Source organism: Poeciliopsis prolifica, unplaced genomic scaffold, assembly GCF_027474105.1.
Source record: "Poeciliopsis prolifica strain line A6 unplaced genomic scaffold, Auburn_PproV2 SCAFFOLD038, whole genome shotgun sequence".
Classification (NCBI taxonomy): Eukaryota; Metazoa; Chordata; class Actinopteri; order Cyprinodontiformes; family Poeciliidae; genus Poeciliopsis; species Poeciliopsis prolifica.
The window spans coordinates 6070001-6088697 of record NW_026562413.1 but is presented as its reverse complement, the minus strand read 5'-3'; the positions used below and the strand labels follow the sequence as shown (position 1 = coordinate 6088697).

Here is an 18697-nt window from a genome sequence, read left to right as displayed (position 1 = left end):
TGTCCTCTGCCAACGGCCAACCAGACCAAAGTAAACGATACTCGATGTTTCTTTCAAAATAAGAGGTTTGGAACGAATCTTCAATCGGAGCAGTGACGTTCAGAACGACACCTGGCATTTATTTTGAAGGCCGTCGACCGGAAATGTATTTTCTAGCAAACATGGCGGCTCCTGTCAACAATAGGTCGGATTGCTGGCGCGCCCCAGAAGTCTACAAACATCACGAACAGCAAAGAGTGTGTATTTCTCGACCGAAATACCGAGAAGGGAGAAAGGCCAAAGCAGTTAAGGTACATTTAGTTTGAAAATGAAAGTGTACCCTAATTTATGGGAAGCACGCATCATTCAAATAACATATTTCCTCAGTTTTTGCGTGATACATTTGGGTTGTATTATGAATCTGGCCGAGTTTAGTGAAATATAAACAAAGCGAATACACAAAGTTATCAGCAGAAATACCTCTGTCAATTGTTGTTTTTATGGCAGTAATATTAGTTAAGCCATCACTTATTCTTTTAGAGACCCTTCGAATCGCCAGTCTGAGCACATTTGTTTTCTTTTATCAGGTGTACACCATAAATCTAGAGTCCCGGTATCTGATGGTTCAAGGGGTTCCGGCCATCGGCGTCATGATGGAGCTGATCCAGCTGTGCGCTCTGTATGGCGTCGTGGAGGAGTACCGACCCCTGGACGAGTATCCAGCTGAGGAATTCACTGAGGTTTACCTCGTCAAGTTTCAGAAACTAACAAGCGCCAGGTACACTTTGGTGCTGCAGAAATAAAGTCAAGTACACCCGCTGAATAATTTATTTATTTAAGAACATTTTTGTTTGTTTTGTTTTGTTTAAATGGTCTGGTTTCAGGGCAGCAAAACGCAACATGGATGAGAAGAGTTTCTACGGCGGTGTCCTGCATGTGTGCTATGTCCCAGAGTATGAAACGGTGGAGGACACCAGGCTGAAGTTGCAAGACAGAAGAAGTTATATTGCGAGAGCAGCTCGCATGACTAGAGGTATAACATTGATAAATATATTTTAATCTGAAGATAAGATTTTAAATATTTTAATGTCTGACTTTTGGTTTTTGTTTTGTTTGCTTATACTTCTTTTTTCTTCCTTATTCCAAAGCAAACCAAAGAGAAAGAGAAAAAACAGAAGCCACACGAGAGAGTTCGGTATCGTCAGAAGCACCAACCTCATCAGACAAAATTCCCACCTGTCATGATGTAACATCTAAAAATGAAAGTACAGGAGAGGCTTTAAGCCTGAGCCACTATTCAGAGTTTCCTCCGCTGCCATCACCGCCTCAAGAACATTGTTCATTCAGGCAAAAAAGTCACCACGGACTTGTACCAACAGAGGATAAAATGGGGACTTTGCATAATGCCTTTTTTAATGTACAACAGCGGCAAGGGGACAGTTTGAGCTCCAACCCAACAACCTCTGACAGGGAGCAAGACACAGAGGGCAGACTGGGTCCAAATCCTGGTTCTGGAGTCAGATTCATTCCAAGGATCACCAACTTGGAGAGCAGAAAGCGCAAAGTAGAAGAGTCTGGAGAGCCTGCTGCAAACGTTTCTGGAGAAAACGAGCCGCTGATTGGACCTAAACTACCGGAACCAGCAAAACTGGACATGGAAGATGAGTCATTAAACACAACTGTCACCCTAATCAGGAGCACAATGAAGCAGGTAATTATTCAGTGATTATTTTTATTTTACATAACAAATATAGTGTCACATTGTATGTCTGTCTAATTCTTAGGTGGGATCAGTTCCAGGCCTTAAAACAGTTAAGAAAAAAGCAAAACCACGTCGCCGGATATAAACCGGACCGGCGTCTACCACTGCTTTGGAAGTTGGATCTCTCTCTTTTCAGTTTGCATTTATTTATGCATTGCAAGTAGATACTAAGACTTTTATTAAAGTCACAGTTGAAAGTTTACACTGATATGAATTGTTTCATTGCTCTGGATCCTTAAATACAAGCTGGTCAAACTTGTCAATAACCTGAAAGAAGAAGAAGAAGAAAAAAAAACTGTTTATGGAATTAAGAACAATGTCAGAAATGTAAACTTTATGCGTCCTGTAATTTGTGCGATTACCGTGTTGTCTGGGAGACAGGGTCCAAATGCCTGAAGGAAAAGGTTCTCATCTAGTATTGATTTTTCAAAGTCCTCATAAGACAGCAGGCCATCGTGATCCAGGTCCTAAAAGGGTGGAAGGATGCAACCGATAAATCATCTGCATATCAACATTGCAAAAAAAAAAAATTCTGAGACCATCACACCAAAACCTCATCTCTGGCCTTGATGAAAAAGTTCCAAACAAATCATTATATTTGAACCATGATCTCCTCACCATCTTCTTCATTGTCATCTCAAGCACATCTTTAATTCCTTCTTCTGGATCCTCCTCACTAGGCCACTTGATGAAGCTGTGCTTCAGCATGTGAAAAATCTCATCTTTGGAGATGTACTTGTCATTATTTAAGTCATACACTCGAAAGGCGTCTGAATAATGCAAACAAAAAAGAAGAGGTTAACAGCTGGAAAAATGTGGAGAACCAAAAGTGCCATAGTTTTTAGAAAAAGTCCTAATTTCATTTTAATCCTAAATACTTCCAGGTTCTAGTCCTAATTATTTACATGTCTACTGCAGGCATAAATACATATTGAAATAATGTAATTTATTCAAACTGGATGTCATGCTAAAGATTATGTGTTCCTTTGTCAAAACTGAATAATTTAAAATGTGAGTGGTAGTTTCAATACATCCTAAAGTTCAGGGTTCCATAATAATCTTCAAACCTAAAGACATCTGGAATTTGCTTCTATTATTGTTGGTTCAGTTTGGGAAAATGAAAAAAAAAAACATGGAAAAATATTTGATTTGTCAGACTTGTTCTGCTCTCTGAAGGATAAAATTCTAGAACTAATTACCTCAATGTTTTTACACTAATTTAGGGTATCGAATAAAGTTTACTATACATTCAACAAATTGTTTCCAGGTCAGATTAGTGGCAATAATGGTAACTAAGGATTTAAAAATACGATTGCGTTGGTTGACTAGTGGAAGAAGAATGAGTTTTAAGAAAAACAGATCTGAGAACTTGCGCTTCATTTTTTCTTCAAGAGTCCCACGAAGAAAAACAGCAAGTCCTCTGACCCACTCTTCCAGAATGATGACACCGTCACCATCTTTGTCAAAACTCCTGAAAACTTCAGCACAGAAAAAAAAACTTGTCACAAACAAAAGATGTTGAAGAATTTCACGGGATTGTTTACATGTCATTTCTATCAAAAGCAAAGGCAAGAAAATATCCAACGTTTAACTAAAATGAAACATATTCAATATGTTTATGATCAAAGACAAGTTTAAGATTTCTAAATGTTGAATTTAAGAAAAACAAATAAGCCTAGAAAAATCAGATATTTGTCCTGGAAAAAGAATCAGTACCTCCGTCCATCATTAGGCCGTTGGTCATCTCAAAGGTGCTCTGCAGCAGGCCTCTAAACTTGCCTCTTTTCAGGCCGTTTGCCGGTCGCCCCTGGCTGTTCTGCTCCATCATAAGGTTGTTAAACATCAGAATCAGTTTCTCGAGCTCTACTTTATTGACTAGAAAAAGCAAACATACATACATACATACATACAATTTCATACGTTGTGACGTTTTGAAAGTTGCAACTGTGTGATTGGTACGGGAAATGTCGGCCAAATCTGAGCAGACGAAGAAGAAAACGGCGTTTTCAAACGAGGCGGGTCCAAACTCACATCGGTCAATTTTTCTCGAGAGCGCCTCCACCTGGGCGTGCAGCACCTTTCTGCTCTTAGCCGTCATTTCAATCATTTTTGAACAGCTTCTTGGTTGGCTTTGACGCCGCTTAGCGAGAACTCCGTGTTGGTTTCGGGCGGAAGAAGGATTGTTGACTGGTGCGTATCCATGGCAACAGCGAGGAACGGCGGCTCACGTTTCGGAAATGGGATTTCAAATTAAAAGCCTTCAGCTTAGCAGCGTGGCATGTTTGGGGTACTGCTGTGTTTTTTAGTGAAAATGCATGTTTTTTTGTTTTTGTTTGTTTTTTTGTTCTTACACTAAAAAAAAAAAAAAAAAAAAAAAAAAAAAAAAAAACACGTCACAGCTTACGTACACTCAAATCAATACTCCCAGATCCAGGCTTTGCAAAACAACATTTATCTGGAAGATGGTGGGAAGTGAGACACTTATGACTCAAAACACATTTAAAAAACAAAAACATATTTGCTCTCACTTCACACATCTTGCTTACAAACGTTAGAACATATAAGACAAAGTTGTCATATGCTACAAAAGATGCAATTATTCTTTATTTTATTCTTTAGCCAGCGATAGTCATAAGCTTACCAGCTACTCAATTGCAGATTCTGGCAAATCCCAACATGTAATAGTTCAATATTTGATACTGAAGAGGAAAAAACTCAAGTCAGAAAACCAGTATGTCATCAGTGGTCACCATCTTATTTTACACAAACACAAGCAGTATTATTTTATCCATTAAAAAAATTCACTAAGTTTATTCCTTTATGAAAAAGGGCGACACATACTACATGTAAAAAGATCAGGATGTGTTTAACAGCTTTAAGAGTAAAGATGAGGGTAAAGTAGTTCAAATAAACTATTGTTTTTCCAACTAATAAACCAAAACCAATATCTTTCTCCAAATATGCTTTTCTGATGGATCACCATATTTTAATGTAGCAAAATAGGATTAAGTGAACTGATGTAGTAACAAAACCAAACCCTGTAAATGTGAGACATGGTTCTGTTTAAAAACCTGACATGAGATTTATTGTCCCGTTAAAAACCCATCCACTTTTACAGAGCAGTCATTTTAAAGCTATTTTTTAAATTATCATTATTATTCTGATATCGTCTCAGATGACATCAAAAGTCCTGTCCCCTATGCAGCACGACACCTGCGTAGGTTCAGACTGCGATTCTGTCATCAACCGTCTCTTTGATTAGAAAAGAATAGAGAAACTACGGTTGACATTTAAACAAGTGTAACATTACAGGTCCTTATCTCCTGTTTAGCCTACTAACATGCAGTCATTTAAATCCTTTCCTTACAAAGAGTGTAGTTAAGAGGTTCAGACACAAGATGGCGATGAGAATCATTCAAATGTATTTACAAACGAGTCATTAATAAAATAATATAAAAGCTTATTTTTCCTAAGGGTCAAAGATGATTGAAAAGAATGTAACAGCCCTAATACAAACAGGAAAAGAATATTAACATTGGGTGTCTGCTGTTATCCAGTAAAAACCATATTTTTATTTTTAAGCTTCCGGATGTAAGTGTGAACAAGAACAATCATTAATTTAAAGATTACATTTAATATTAAATGAATAAACGGCAATTGATTATAAATGCTTTTTTTTTTTAAACCAGATTAAATACTGAGTGAACAAAGTAAATTTTAAAATGCAGACATCTGCAGACACATGACTTATTGCTATACCTTAAGAATATTGCACAACTACTGACTTCATTTTCTGTGTGAGCGTCTGTGTACATTATAACAGAGAGATCACATGTGCCGATAACAAGGGGTTTTTCCCATCAGTCCAACAGATGGAACATAAATGAGCGTTTGAGTGCAAGATGCTGTGGTCACACAGGCCGCTGTGTCAGGTTAGTTCTGATTGGCAGCGTCGTGTCGATCCAGCGGTTTGGGTTTTCGATCATGGAGGTCCACACGGTGACTTCGTCTTCTGTGGAGTCCATCCAGCTGACGACTTCGCCGTAGCTCTGACCTGGAGAAATGACACAAAGAAATTTTGCTGTGGACATAATTACAAGCGTGCAGCCATGATATGTGACCACAAATAAATAAATAAACACATACTATACATATTTCTGTCTTCTGTCAGTTTTGCATCAAATGATTCATAAAAAAACAAATTGAGCATTATCTCAAAAAACAAAAGTACAATTTGCAAAATGCACAGTTTGTAATAATTCTGTGGATATCCTCAGAAGATAAATCATGATGTTTACACACAACCGATTCTTTCAGATGAAAGTCATTTCAATACAGGAAAAATTATATCATTAAGATTATTTTGCATGGACAAAAGATGAGAGGGGAAATTTTCAAAAACATTCCCAGATGCTAAACTTAGGTCTTTTTATGAGATTCTTTTTTTTTTCAACCTTTTTACCTTTTAGCAATACATAATCTAGCTACAATATCACAACTGCAAAATGAATGGGTTTTTTTCCCTCTTTGTGAGTACCAGAACCTTTGCTCGAAGCAGCTGTTTGGTTTAATCTAAAGCCAGCAGCTAAACTAATAAATGTATAAAGATTCTCACCGGTTCCACAGCTCAGACGGACCCCTCCCAGATTGTCCGTCTTCAGTCCGTCTTTGTGCCAGACAGTGAGCTCAGCACAGGCCTCCCTCAGGTCGCTGCTTTGAAAGCCGTCATAGACCATGGTGTGGTTGTATGTCGGACTGACGGAGTGCTTCACCACCCGCGTCTTCTGACCGCTCTGTCGACTGACGTCCGGAAGGATGAAGCTTGGTTTTGAAGGGAAGAGAGAGACAATTGAGACTTGATTTCAGTGTTTATTTCAAAGCAGGATTACAAAGTATAGGCAAAAGAAATTATTTTATGTACTACTCTTACAGGAAAAGCATTACACAATTCCTTATGGCTTTAATCTGCATTTAAAAATTCGTGCAGAATTTAAAATGCAACATATTTTGATAGCACAATCATGTCATACATAAGGATTTTTTTTTCAGTATTTCAATTTGTGTGAAAATAATATAAAGTTGCTATTCTATACAAGAGTTTCCAATGGTCTGTGCTATATTGATTAAAATAAATAAAAAAAAATGTCGACACTGAAGAACAGGCGTACCTTTTCACAAAGGAGTCAATAGCGCCTCCTTTCTTAGACAGGAGACCCTGAGCTTCTTTGAGCCAGATGTGAACCTCTCCTGTCAAAGGCAGACCTCCACCTGAACACAAAACACCCAAACGTTTATGTCCACACAGAATGTTACGGTACTCATGTATCTGTGGCGTGGATGCGATTCAGATTTATGCTTCTCACCCTCAGATCCCTCGGGAGCAAATTTAATAGACAACACGATGTTCCCTCTGATGCTGATAGACTCTGGACTCAGGTGAACCTGTATGCAAGAAAGGAAAAAAAAAAGAACATCAAAGGATGAGAACAAAGTAATGGATGAAGGTGCAGACTTGTGGAGGCTGGGACAGACCAAGGTTATGTAAAACCTGATTTAAAATTCTCAGCATGTCTTCCTCTTCCTTCAGCTCTCCCAGACACAAGACACACTCCTCCTCTTTTATCTCCAACAGAGCTGCTAAAATGTCTGTTTCACATTCCCTCGGATGCCAAATAAATGCAGATGCAGGGTCATTATTCCTTGATGAGCAAATTACTCTGGTCTTTCATTAGCTTCCTGCAAAACACTGAAATGTTTCTAGCTCTTTGTTATTTTCTCATCTCTCTCTGATCTTTTACACCCACATCACTCTGATTTTCTGCACATTATCATTTTTTTTCACAGTCTACGATCCACCTCCTCCACTTCCCTCGTTGTACCCCCTGCAGGCCCGGCTGCTACTGACTGCGGCGCTCTCAGTCAAGTGGCCAAGCATCTTAAAATCTGTCTTATCACATTTTCAACTTTGATTCTCTCCCTACTGTACAACCAAAGCAGTTCTTAAAACATCTTTTAAAGTCGTTAACATTTTATATTTTGTACTGTTGACATTTATATGTCACGTTGTGTTGACTCTTTAGTCTTTGGCCCTTTTAACAACCCTTTTCTCCATATTGTAGATCGCTATTTTTGCTGCTGCTTGGTGATTTTCAGGGTCCAGACAGGAACCTTTAAATAAAATCCCCATTATTTTTATTGCCCACAACATTGCAGAAGAATAGAATTTGCTTGAAACTCTTTCAGGATGAGGCATTGCTTACCCTGGGCTGCAGATCTTGCCACAGGGGTTCAGTGCAGGTCCAGTCCCAGAGCCCCAGAGACACCTCCACCTCCCCTAGAAACACATTTCTTCCCAGAGGTTCAGCGTGCCACACAGAGAGGTTCAAAGTCCGACTGCGCAGCTCCCCGATGCGAACTTTATACTGAAACAACATAATCAGAGTAAATCTGTGAAGGGTTTTGAAAGACACTGATTACAGTCGCCGCTTAATGCAATGTGCGCAGGAGAGAGCATCTCACTCTAAGTGTCTGATCATAGACTGGGTTTAATGTTTTCTTCTTGACCGACGTTTTCTTCTTGCTGTGATGCGACTTGTCTGGCAAAAGATAGCTCTTTACATATCTGTGAAGTACACACACAAGTACACACACATTTGCTTATTGATTCGGAGCTTGACACCACCGTTTTGAAGCTGGTCACATGAAAAACACAATCGCTTACGGGTCGGAGCGGTTCTTGCGTGCTGAAGCAATGTCCTCACAGCGATACACTTTCACCTGGAGCTCCTCCCTGTGATTGTCGTAAACCAGTGAGTACTGGATACGGCCCCTCACCTCCACCGCTCCGAAATCCCCCGAGCTGAACAGACTCATCATGCTCCCACCGAGCTGCAACGAACACACAGAGACCAGCTCCTGCGTCACTGTCCTGAGCTGAGTCATCTTTGCGTCCCCCTGATAGTCAGCTGATCAGTTGTGGGTGTTTAGTGAGTACGAGAGTGTGTGTGTGTGTGTGTGTGTGTGTGTGTGTGTGTGTGTGTGTGTGTGTGTGTGTGTGTGTGTGTGTGTGTGTGTGTGTGTGTGTGTGTGTGTGTGTGTGTGTGTACCGTGTAGCTTGATTGAAGGCTACCGTTGGAGATGCTGGTTTTCACAAAAGCTGGATCTGGCTCTGCCAGGCTGCCGTTAAGAGAGTCTGAGTCTGAGTCTTCCTGAATGAAAACATTCACAGGATGATTTAGTTCTCGCACAAAGTGACATGTTTCTTCAAGATGCACATATGATTCCATTAAGGGGAACACAATTTCATTCAAACTGTTCAGATGCCAGGACTTTCTGAACATGGTGCCTGAAATTTTGCTTAAATATTAATTACAAAGAAATTCACACCCTGATTTGAAAAGAGTTGAATTGTGGGATTTATTGGGGATTTAAAAAACAAAACTAAATTGCAGTAATTATTTTTGAATATAAGCATTGTTGTCTACACTTTTTACAACTTGATCCATGAATTAATTCATGAATTTCTTGTTACCCTCTCTTCAACAGGGCTAGTGGGTGTTTTCTTGATCTGTTGATAAGTCAGGAAAAGGATGTGAGAGAATTTGCACAGTGATTTAATAATTTAACATTGAAACAACTGGAGCTGTGACAAACTAAATTGGATGACTGGACATATTTATCTTCCCTTCAGAAAACATGGAGGATGGTAAGAAGTCAGGTTAAAATAAAAAAAAAAAAGTCTATCAAGCAGCAGGATTGGTCGTTTGGAATCATAAAGTACCTAAAACAAATATCTTTTGTACAAACTGGTTGTTTGGGAGTAAATAAGTGCCATCACAAATGTAAATAAGTGGGATTTGTTAAATGCTTTGCCAACAATATGTGAAACTATGTCCTTTTTGTGAAATGAGGCAAAGATTTGAGTTTTTTTGTGGCTGCAATAATTTCAGTATTAAGTAATTTCATTCTGACTCACTAAATAAATGAAGCCAAATAACATTTTTATGAGATTTTTTCTTTCTTTTTTAGCGGTCAACATTGTACAGATAAACTTAGACGGAGCACAAATGTTCACACATATAAAAAAAAGACTGTTTTGTGCTGAAACCTTTTCGGGAGAATATATTTAAGCCCAAGTACTTTCTATTGTCGCTGTATAAATATCATCCTCCAAACAATTGAAAAGTTTTGGAAGGGAACATGTCTGACTTACTCTTTCACGCAACGTCAAATATTGACTCAGTGGATGGAAGATAGAAGACAGGCTAGCTGGACACTGTTTACCGAAGCGGTTAGTCATAGTAATGTGAGTGTAGGCGGGCAGTGTAATCACCTCAGGTTCTTCTGAGTGGCCATTACTTCTTGTTTCGCACTCTGTGAGCAAAACGATGTGTGAACATTGTTACTCAGAAGCATCCAGTGATGAACAAAGGATTTATGAGATATGTTTCATACCTTTCTTCGGAGAACTGTTCGCATGATTCAAAACCTGTAATTGGAAGGAATTTGGCATTTAATTTAATATTAAAATGGGTAGCTCATACATAATTTATAGTAGAGGGTTAAAAAAAATCCAAACACACACATTGTCTGCTGGTGTTTCAGGTCTCAGTAAGTCAGGTTTCAGATTTTCCTCACTTCTGAAAGCAAAGTCAGAAATCAAAAATTGTTCTGATAATATTTACTGTAAGCAGAGCTTTTAATTTGGAAGGTATTCTGACTGACCTTCCACTTTCCTCTTGCCGTCCTTCTGCCTCAGGAAGGACGCCGTTCACCGGCGTTTCCTCCTTCTCTCCGATGAACAGCTCATTCAAGTTCACATCTGTTGCCATCACAACAACCAGGGAACATTCACCCAGATTAATAGCCCTGCAGCAGCTCAAAAGAACAGCCCCTCTCGTTCAAGTGGTGAGGACTCACCTCTGCTCTTTGTCTTTCTGTGGCGTATGGAGGCCCGAATGAGGTCAGAGCCTGAAGTCCATCTGCGATGGCGTTTACTGTACTCCTCACTGAACCATTCTCCAGAAAGGAGCCGTAGACGAGACAGGTTTTTTTCTGTCTGCTCAAGGTTCCTGCACCGTCGACAGAAATCCCGAAACTGGTGAAACTGAAACCTACAGAACTGCTCCTTCGCAGGAAAACTCAAATCCGGTTACGTTGACCTCTTAACTGTTAACGCTTGCACGCAAGTCAGTGACAGCTAAGTAGAAATGTTACTGTTGACACTTTGACCTCAGTTAGCGGTTAATTTTTTTCAAGATAAAGCGTTCATTTTCAAAGTTAAGCAAAAACATGGTCGGTCAGTAAAATACCACATCAGCCTGTAGGAAATGTTGATACTTTACATGTGAATGGGATAATAGCAGAGGGTATTGAAATATTTTATTTTTCTATTAAAAATAAAATATTAGGACTAAAAATAAACTTCCCAATTAAGCATTTGATCTAGGCTGTTGAAAATAAGTAGAATCAACATTTGATTTTGAAGGACAAAAAAAGAAAAGATTTTTATGCAAATATATTTTCAGATTGGAAATTTACAAAATTGCAAAATATGAAAATGTATACAAAATTAAAAAAAAATAATCTTTATGTTTTTGACAAAATGCAGTTCCACACTTAAAAACCTTTAACAAACAGACTAATAGGTAGCTTGGCTGTGACCTTTACTAATAACAAGAGCTTTAGTCCAACACTCAGGGATTATGGAGAAACAGTTCCCCACTCCATTACCAGGGCCATTGATCCTTTGGAGAATAATCCAAATACACTTGCAGATTTGCTTTCAATTATCGCACCAAATGTGACCCCTTGGCAAATAATCACCTCGGACTGACCTTATTCGCCCTTCATCGAGATGACGCAACTCCAGATCTCGCTGTAGGACCTGCAGGATGGAGGACTGCTCCTCCTCCGTCAGGTGGCTCAGGTCGAGAGTTGAGTCAACCCGTTGCCCGGCCATACTGGGAAGGAGAAGATGTTATCTTTAAGCAAATACGCGCTATCTGTTAGGGATGGTATTATGTCCTGTTTGCGTTTTATTGGGGTTGTTCAAGAAATCAAACAGATTTTTAAAAGGACACAAATTTAAGCTGACCTAGTGAAACATGCCCAAGTTCAGATGACCACTCTTTAAACTCTGGTTAACACAGAGGGGTCATGTCACACCATTGTGGGGTGATGTTCTCTTCAATAGTCTTCAATAGGAGGAGATCAACAAATAATTGTACAGATTAATGACCATCTTATGCTCCCATCACTCTCTTAGGGTGAAATGAAAACCTGAAAAATGATCTCCACCAGTGTTTTTATGAACATATATATGCTTTATATAGTCTGATTTTTTTTAAAATCCCTGCACATCTCTTTTACTGGAAATAGGGGCTGCATACAGTTGAATAAACACATAAGAACCTTCATCTTGGTACCACCGCACAGTGCTCTGTTAAAAACCAGACTGCAATTTGTAAAGGAAAGTAATGTGGGAGGAAACTTATCCTCGTTTTTTTTGCAAAAGGCCATGAATAACAAGATTGAAACCGAGTGAAATAACATATGTAGCCACTTCATATTTACTACAAAAACCTGCAACCCAGTTGCTCATGCCGAGTCTTTGAAGCCGTTTCCCCTTCATGTGCTTTATGGGCATCAGTGGGCGAGTGGACATGCTGTGTCTCCAACCAGCAATGGCTTTCATCCTCTTCCTGATCACGTTTTGCAGCATATTTTATCTGCTGGTAAGCAACACTTTACCACATAAAAATAGAAGACATTGCATCAGCAGAGCTCCTGTTGTACTGCTGAAAGAGTTTCGCAACTTATCTTGTGCAAAATGTTTAATCTCATTGGGTGTTTTGGTCGGCGTGTTGCCTGTGTTTAATTTTCCCAAGCGCGAAACTGTTGGTCTGGAAAACAAACAGGCAACACAAAGAAAGTTTCCGCAAACACCCACTATTTCCATTATGTTCAACGGCCTGTGCTCTTTTGAGTATCTCCCTTCAAATTAAAAGTTTTAAACAGTATATAAACAGTAGATTATTGCGTGTACAGACATCTTTACTGTTTCAGTTAAAAAAAAAACAAACAAACAGAGGGTTTGTTTGTCCAGCAGGGTTTTGGTCCTCATAAAAACGACATGAGTGGAGACACCTGACGCCTCGTTCTCACGTTTAACTTCTTTACTCACCAGCTGATGGAAAAGAAAAAAAAAAAAAAAAAGCAAGCGCACCCATACCCATTAAATGCGGTGGAAATATGTTTTACCTCATCTGACAGCTTCCACCTGTTCCATTTGGGAGAAATGCGGGGGAAAAGTTTTTCCAGAGTGCGATCTGCGTCCGTCTGTCTGTCTGTCTGTGTGCTGAGCCAAGGCAGTGAACACGCCCTCGGGATCAATCCGCACAGGGGCAGCCAGCCCTCTGCTTGGAGCTCAGCGTGAGAACAAATACGAAGAGGGCCACGCACACAAGCAGAGACGGAGTGTGTGTGCGTGTGTGTGCGTGTGCGTAGAGCATAAGCCGCCAAATTTCTATGAATCAAAATTAGTTCAAAAAGGATTCAAATGAACTGATTAAATTATTATTTATTTTTTTTACCTTTGTCTGTCACATTTTTAAAATACTTCTGTTTCTTATTATCCACTTTTGTTCTAAGTAGTAAATGTCGATCAGGGTAAAGTTTGAGGAATTCACAAGATGTGTCTGGATGTGCTGTCAGTGTCCCGTTTAATTATTTGTTTGGGTTCAAAAGGATCATCTGAGCATCTGGTCATAAGGTTTCAATGCTCTGTGAAGTCTTCAGGTAACGTAAAAGTATTGGCAGGTTGAATCAGAAATTAGGTCGTGCCACCAGTTTCTCTTTTTTCATCCTGAAATAAACGAAACTTCATCAAAACAGAGGGTTTGCATGTTATTGAATAAAATCAAGCAATATTATTATTGGACTTGCTGTGATATTTCAGCAGCGATTTCACAAATTCTGTAGCTGCATCACACATGTGCTGGAAATACATTTTAGATATTCTGTAGTATGAACATCATAACATTTCAAATACAATGCATCCACCAGTCATAGCAGTGCTTTCCTATGGGGTGGAACCTGGTGTTTATGTTGCATTAAATTTGGATTGCAAGTTGTGGGTTGGTTCTGGGAATGATTTCTCAACAAAGCTGAGCTTGTTTTTGCTGTTAGAAAACCCACAGGCTTTGCTAATTGCTGTGTTGCTATTTGCTGTGCTGCACTACTGTTGCAGCACATCATTACATGCCAATAATGATGATTTTTGTGTGTGCACGTGTGGGTGAGTGTTTCATAAATTTGAACAACAAAGTAACATAGTTAGAAATCAGGGTTTACAGTATTAAAGACATTTAAATCTGCTAACAAAAGCAAGTGCCTCCAACTTTCCCTATGTTCAATACGCATTGGGATGCTCTGTCCATGAGTTCAGAGTTGTTTGGGGACTTCCAATTTTTTAAAATATGGAACTGCAGCTTTAGGTTGTATTTTTGTTGCATTTCCAATCAAGAATCCTCAAATACCAACTTCCAAAAACAAAAAAATCTTAAAGATCCAGATACGTGCTTTACAACGCAGACACTAAAAAAATATTTCACCTTAGCAAGCTAAACGCTTAAAACTTATCTAACTTACAGCAGCCTGACCTACTCCTCAATTGGCCAACCTATGTGAAAGAATATTATTATCAAGACCACTGACAGATGAAGAGGATAAGACTCTGCATAATGGTTCCTGCTCCTAAACTCCCTGTAAATGTTTTAATGTGTTAGAGGCTGGAGAAATGGGCACCCTTACTCCATCTGGGTGTGACACATATAACCCACAAAAGACCATGTACACCCTTTTATGAAAACAACCATCTCTGATGGATGTGGCCTCTTTCAGAAGGGATAAAGTTTCTGATCCCAAAGCAAATACGATTCAGGAATTGCCAACATCTTGGTATTAAATAGCACAGGATTCTAGTGCAACACATGCCTGGAGTACCCTAAGGGCAGCAGAATTGGGAGTAAACATAGGCAGGTGATCTATATGCATAATCAAAGTACTTGCCACTAATTAAAGGAATTTGATGGGTTTTATCCTGAAGATGCATGAAGTGGTTAATCAAGGCATTTGCTTAAATTTCAGGGGTACTCCAAGCCTGACTATTTTTCAGTTGTACATGACTTTGCCAGTATGTGTATTTTGGGTATGCTTGTTATTTTATTGCCTTGTGATCTTGATTTGATATGCTTTCAATACTTTTACGGTTGACTCAACAACAGCACAGGTCACTACTAGAAAACAAGAAGATGCAGCTGGATGCAACTACAGATATCATCTTTTGCTTAATAAAGTTTTGCATAATGTTCTTCCTGTGCAACAGAATAGCACAGCAGCTTTAGCTCTCACAGCCTAACAAACCTTTAGACGGTGTAATGTTTCAACTCATGAACAGAGATGCATTTACTGTAAGTGGTTTTTCACTGATTTTTCTTTTTTTAGGCAATTTTTTTAACACCAGTATTAAATTTATTTACTTACACTATTCTGCTTAAACGTTCCCTGGATGTCAAAAACTGGAACATGGATCAGAAACAACCCCATGACTTCCCTGTTGTAGACAGCTATGATATGTTGCTAATGGCCGTTTGTATGTGAACAAGAACTGAAGGAGATTTGGTTTCAGGTTTTGTTTTTGTGTGTTTACTTGCCACAGATAGTTTGCGCACTCTTTGGCACTTTACTTGTGAAATAATATAATAATAATAATAATAATAATAATAATAATAATAATAATAATAATAATAATAATAATGTTTGTTTAAAGATTTTGGCTGAAATGTTAAAGAACTACTTTTAAATAAGTTATTCTGAAACCGGATATTTAGCAGGGTGACATGACACACACACACACACACGCATGTTTTGCCAAATGCTAGGGTGGAGGTGGGATTTAACTCGTCTCCCTGCAGTTTTCCACACCTATTAAGCAAATAGCGAGCTCGCACACAGGTACACACCTGCTCATACGAGTGATTCCTCGTGTTTTACGAAAAGAGGAAAGACTGATCGGTTGTACATTAACTATTGGTGTTTGTTGGACTTCCCTTTCACGCAGTAGAAAAGTGTTTGTGTGTGTAGGGGGAGGGCAGATGAGGAGTGAGGAAGGCTTGTGTTCGGTCCTGTTCTTTGTCAACAATCTTGGAAAAGAGCCATCGCCTGCTCAGTTGGGGAAAACCTTTTTGTGTGGGTTTATTCAAGCCTGTAAAGCTTTGGCACACCGGCCTCACCACTCCTCCCCTGCAGGCCTCCGCCAGTTCTCTGCCTGCGCTACGAACTCACCCTGACTTACAGACACTCTACACAGGGACACCATGATTGTTATTCATCCCTTTATCATATCATCATGAAGTTACAGAGCTATAAAACTTACCTGCTGTCCACACCTATTAAGCACCTCTCAGTCTTAATACCACTGAGAGGAGCTTATTCAGAGTCGATTGGAGCAATAAGACCAACACAGAAAGACGAGTCAGGCATTTGTCCCAAGAAACATCATTAACATGTGAAAACATCACCAAGTGATAAGAACAGTCAGTGGGAAGTCTTACTTCTTTTCCCCACAACTCTTTAAAAATACATTGAAAAATAGACAGTCAGTACAAAGATGGTCTTTTGACAGGAATTACATAGAAGTAAGCGAGTCTAAATGGTAATGTGTCGATAAGTAAGAGGGATGTGAGGTGAAAAAGATCAGAATGAAAGTGATGTTTGTTTAAAAAAATAAATAAAAGAACTGCATTTGAGCGTGGCGGTGGTAGTATCAAGGTTTGGTGTTTTATTTTGCTGCGCTGGAAACAGGAAAAGTGTGTCAGCGTTACGAAAACAAGAAAAATAGTCAAATTAACAACGTTACACAATTCTAAATAAAATGGTCGATTTGATCATTGTTAAGTTTTAATAAAAACGACAAAACTTAAGTCATTGCTGAAAGCCTAACTTTATTTCCAATTAGTTTCTTTTGGGGCAGGAAACTCGATTCGAAGGAGTTTGCGAAGGAATGTCCTGTCTTCTGAAGACAGTTGTGCTAACGCGTAATGTGCCAAGATGATAAATTCTAAATAAATAAAACAAACAAACAAATAAAAGCCAGTTCACAAACGTTAAAACTCCACTGTAAAGCAAGAAAATTTGTATTGCAGCGCTTCTTAGTCGCACATGAAACTGTCTCTTTTATGAACAAGAGTATTTGTGAAGCTTTTTTTTTCTGACCTACTGTCTGCACAAAGTTGTGTGACCCCTTCTCCATAGCTGTGCATTGCTCACCCAGCATGCATCTCAAAGCTACTGACGGACAGTAAATACAAGCATAAATATAGTCAAAATCTAGGTCAAAAAATGTTTCTCATAAACACAGCCATCCCACAGGGGTTTATGAAGGGCACCAAACCAAAAATGACAGGGGCTCAAAAAACAACAACACAAAAATATCTTGTCGTCATTACTCGATGAGTCACGCTCTGCCGCTGCCGCCGCTGCTGCTGTCCTCCATCCTGTCTGCCCTTCAAACATCTTGTCCTCACTGTGGCTGCTCTCTGTGCAAAGACAGAACAATTTGTAAGCAGACTGATAAGAGTTTGTCAGCAGACTCGTTACACAATGAAGGTCTGAGAGGCTGAAGAGTGGTTTCCGGTGCCTTGCAAAAAGTGTTCCTAAGCCGTGAGCTTTTCCACATTCTGCCTGGTTACAACCACCAATTCCAAGGTATAATTATTGGGATTTCATGTCATGGATTGACCCAAGTTAGTGCATAACTGTGAAATGGAAGAGATGAAACACATGAATATGTCCAAATATGCTTTGATCTAAGACATCCTACCTTTTGCATGTTGTCCAACATGGTGCTATGACCACAATTTCCTCTGCACATCTGCTGTCTACTCTTCAATAATTATGGCAAACTTTACACAGGACTTATGATGGCTTTCTTTTAACGATTTCTTTCCACTTTTCCAGGAAAGCTACTGTTGTAGAATGTGGAAAGAAAATGTTCCTGTGAACAGATTATGAGCTTCGGATGCTATATGTGCCTGATGAACTCGTGCCACAATCATGTTTGCTATTGTGCCTTATTCTTGCCTTTATCTGATTATGGATGACACAGAGCTTGACATGTTCAAAACTTCTGGAATCCTAATCCTGCTAAAAAAAAAAATTCCTCACATCTTTATCCCTAATATATCCACTGCGTCCCTTTACGAGATACATTTTATTGATGAGTGTTTTCTGCCTTTTCCTTCCATTTTCCAAACATGCTTCATGTTGTTCTGACACATGAAATCCTAAGAAAAGTGCATTACATTGTAAAATGTTAAAACAAAGTCCAGGGATATGAATGATTTCACCAGGCACAGTGCATATTGTGAATGATTCTTGCCACCAGGGGCTGCTGGTGCCTCACTTCAGCTGGTGACTCAGACACGAAGCGGCCCGGATCTCTTACACCTACATGCTCATACTCACATGGGGTCATAGTTGCTCTGCTCTTTGGTTTTGAGGAAGCGCATGGCGAGAAAGCCGCCACCCTGCAGGCACAGCACCAGTATGATCCCGCCTATGAAGCTGGACATGTCAAACTTGGCCTGGGAGAACTCAGAGGTTGAGTCGGAGCTGCTGTCACCACCTTTACGAGAACAAAGTTCACAGCGTTTCCGTTGCCATCGCGTCAACATGACTGGGTGTAAAGAATTATGTTTGACGTAAGAAAGAAAGGAGAGGGGTAGGAAGTGGCAGCTGAGACACAGCTGATTCAATTTACCTGAGTCTCCACCGGCGGCAGCACTCTCCACAGCTGGATAATGAAATATGTGATAGAGTTAGAGAAGCGTCTTAAATATACTTAATGGATTTGTGCTTTTAAGTACCTGTGCACAGTTCAGAAACTCTGGTCCA

General features: G+C 39.4%; 4 protein-coding genes across 6 annotated transcripts in view; 1 reads left to right on the top strand and 3 right to left on the bottom strand.

Moving 5' to 3' along the window:
* Positions 1-143: 143 nt before the first annotated feature.
* rbm48 (RNA binding motif protein 48) lies at positions 144-1943 on the top strand. The gene is made up of 5 exons (XM_055053930.1): positions 144-290; positions 567-757; positions 864-1012; positions 1128-1690; positions 1764-1943. The coding sequence occupies exons 1-5, from the start codon at positions 144-146 to the stop codon at positions 1824-1826; spliced, it is 1113 nt and encodes a 370-aa protein (XP_054909905.1). The 3' UTR covers positions 1827-1943.
* clxn (calaxin) lies at positions 1903-3970 on the bottom strand. Of its 2 annotated transcripts, none has more exons than XM_055053931.1 (6): positions 3773-3970; positions 3458-3616; positions 3115-3219; positions 2360-2511; positions 2104-2208; positions 1903-2008 (listed from the first exon to the last, which is right to left on the bottom strand). In XM_055053931.1, the coding sequence occupies exons 1-6, from the start codon at positions 3846-3848 to the stop codon at positions 1961-1963; spliced, it is 645 nt and encodes a 214-aa protein (XP_054909906.1). In that variant the 5' UTR covers positions 3849-3970; the 3' UTR covers positions 1903-1960. The 2 variants fall into 2 exon arrangements, with proteins under 2 accessions (XP_054909906.1, XP_054909908.1); XM_055053933.1 differs by lacking the exon at positions 3773-3970 and adding an exon at positions 3648-3766 and having other exon boundaries at positions 3458-3557.
* Positions 3971-4327: 357 nt separating this feature from the next.
* On the bottom strand, positions 4328-13094 carry sytl1 (synaptotagmin-like 1). 2 transcript variants are annotated; one of them, XM_055054098.1, is made up of 15 exons: positions 13004-13094; positions 11578-11703; positions 10661-10812; positions 10466-10562; positions 10326-10380; positions 10196-10229; positions 10074-10114; positions 8848-8949; positions 8463-8629; positions 8261-8363; positions 8002-8163; positions 7105-7183; positions 6910-7009; positions 6357-6562; positions 4328-5795 (listed from the first exon to the last, which is right to left on the bottom strand). In XM_055054098.1, exons 1-15 carry the CDS (start codon positions 13006-13008, stop codon positions 5653-5655), a joined length of 1572 nt encoding a protein of 523 aa, XP_054910073.1. In that variant the 5' UTR covers positions 13009-13094; the 3' UTR covers positions 4328-5652. The 2 variants fall into 2 exon arrangements, with proteins under 2 accessions (XP_054910073.1, XP_054910075.1); XM_055054100.1 differs by having other exon boundaries at positions 10326-10377.
* Positions 13095-16563: 3469 nt separating this feature from the next.
* The window catches only part of cd164l2 (CD164 sialomucin-like 2), a 3107-nt gene continuing 973 nt past the window's right edge, over positions 16564-18697 (bottom strand). The window contains exons 3-6 of the mRNA XM_055053924.1: positions 18670-18697; positions 18564-18596; positions 18269-18428; positions 16564-17340 (exon numbers count right to left, since the gene is read on the bottom strand). The exon at positions 18670-18697 is cut by the window's right edge and continues 65 nt beyond it. Of these exons, the coding sequence (XP_054909899.1) occupies positions 17325-17340; positions 18269-18428; positions 18564-18596; positions 18670-18697 (237 nt within the window). The 3' untranslated portion in view covers positions 16564-17324. The remainder of the gene's footprint in view (positions 17341-18268; positions 18429-18563; positions 18597-18669) is intronic.

Bases quoted from the DNA above. Each gene is read 5' to 3' on its own strand.
- rbm48 (XM_055053930.1), top strand. From the start codon at position 144: ATGTATTTTCTAGCAAACATGGCGGCTCCTGTCAACAATAGGTCGGAT. The intron at 291-566 runs GTACATTTAGTT...TTCTTTTATCAG, and splicing joins GAAAGGCCAAAGCAGTTAAG to GTGTACACCATAAATCTAGA. The intron at 1,691-1,763 runs GTAATTATTCAG...TCTAATTCTTAG, and splicing joins TCAGGAGCACAATGAAGCAG to GTGGGATCAGTTCCAGGCCT.
- clxn (XM_055053931.1), bottom strand. From the start codon at position 3,848: ATGATTGAAATGACGGCTAAGAGCAGAAAGGTGCTGCACGCCCAGGTG. The intron at 3,617-3,772 runs GTGAGTTTGGAC...TGCTTTTTCTAG, and splicing joins CTCGAGAAAAATTGACCGAT to TCAATAAAGTAGAGCTCGAG. The intron at 2,009-2,103 runs GTAATCGCACAA...TTCTTCTTTCAG, and splicing joins CCTGTCTCCCAGACAACACG to GTTATTGACAAGTTTGACCA.
- sytl1 (XM_055054098.1), bottom strand. The intron at 8,950-10,073 runs GTGATTACACTG...GTTTTCATTCAG, and splicing joins GCCACTCAGAAGAACCTGAG to GAAGACTCAGACTCAGACTC. The intron at 6,563-6,909 runs GTACGCCTGTTC...TTCAAAACCAAG, and splicing joins ATTGACTCCTTTGTGAAAAG to CTTCATCCTTCCGGACGTCA.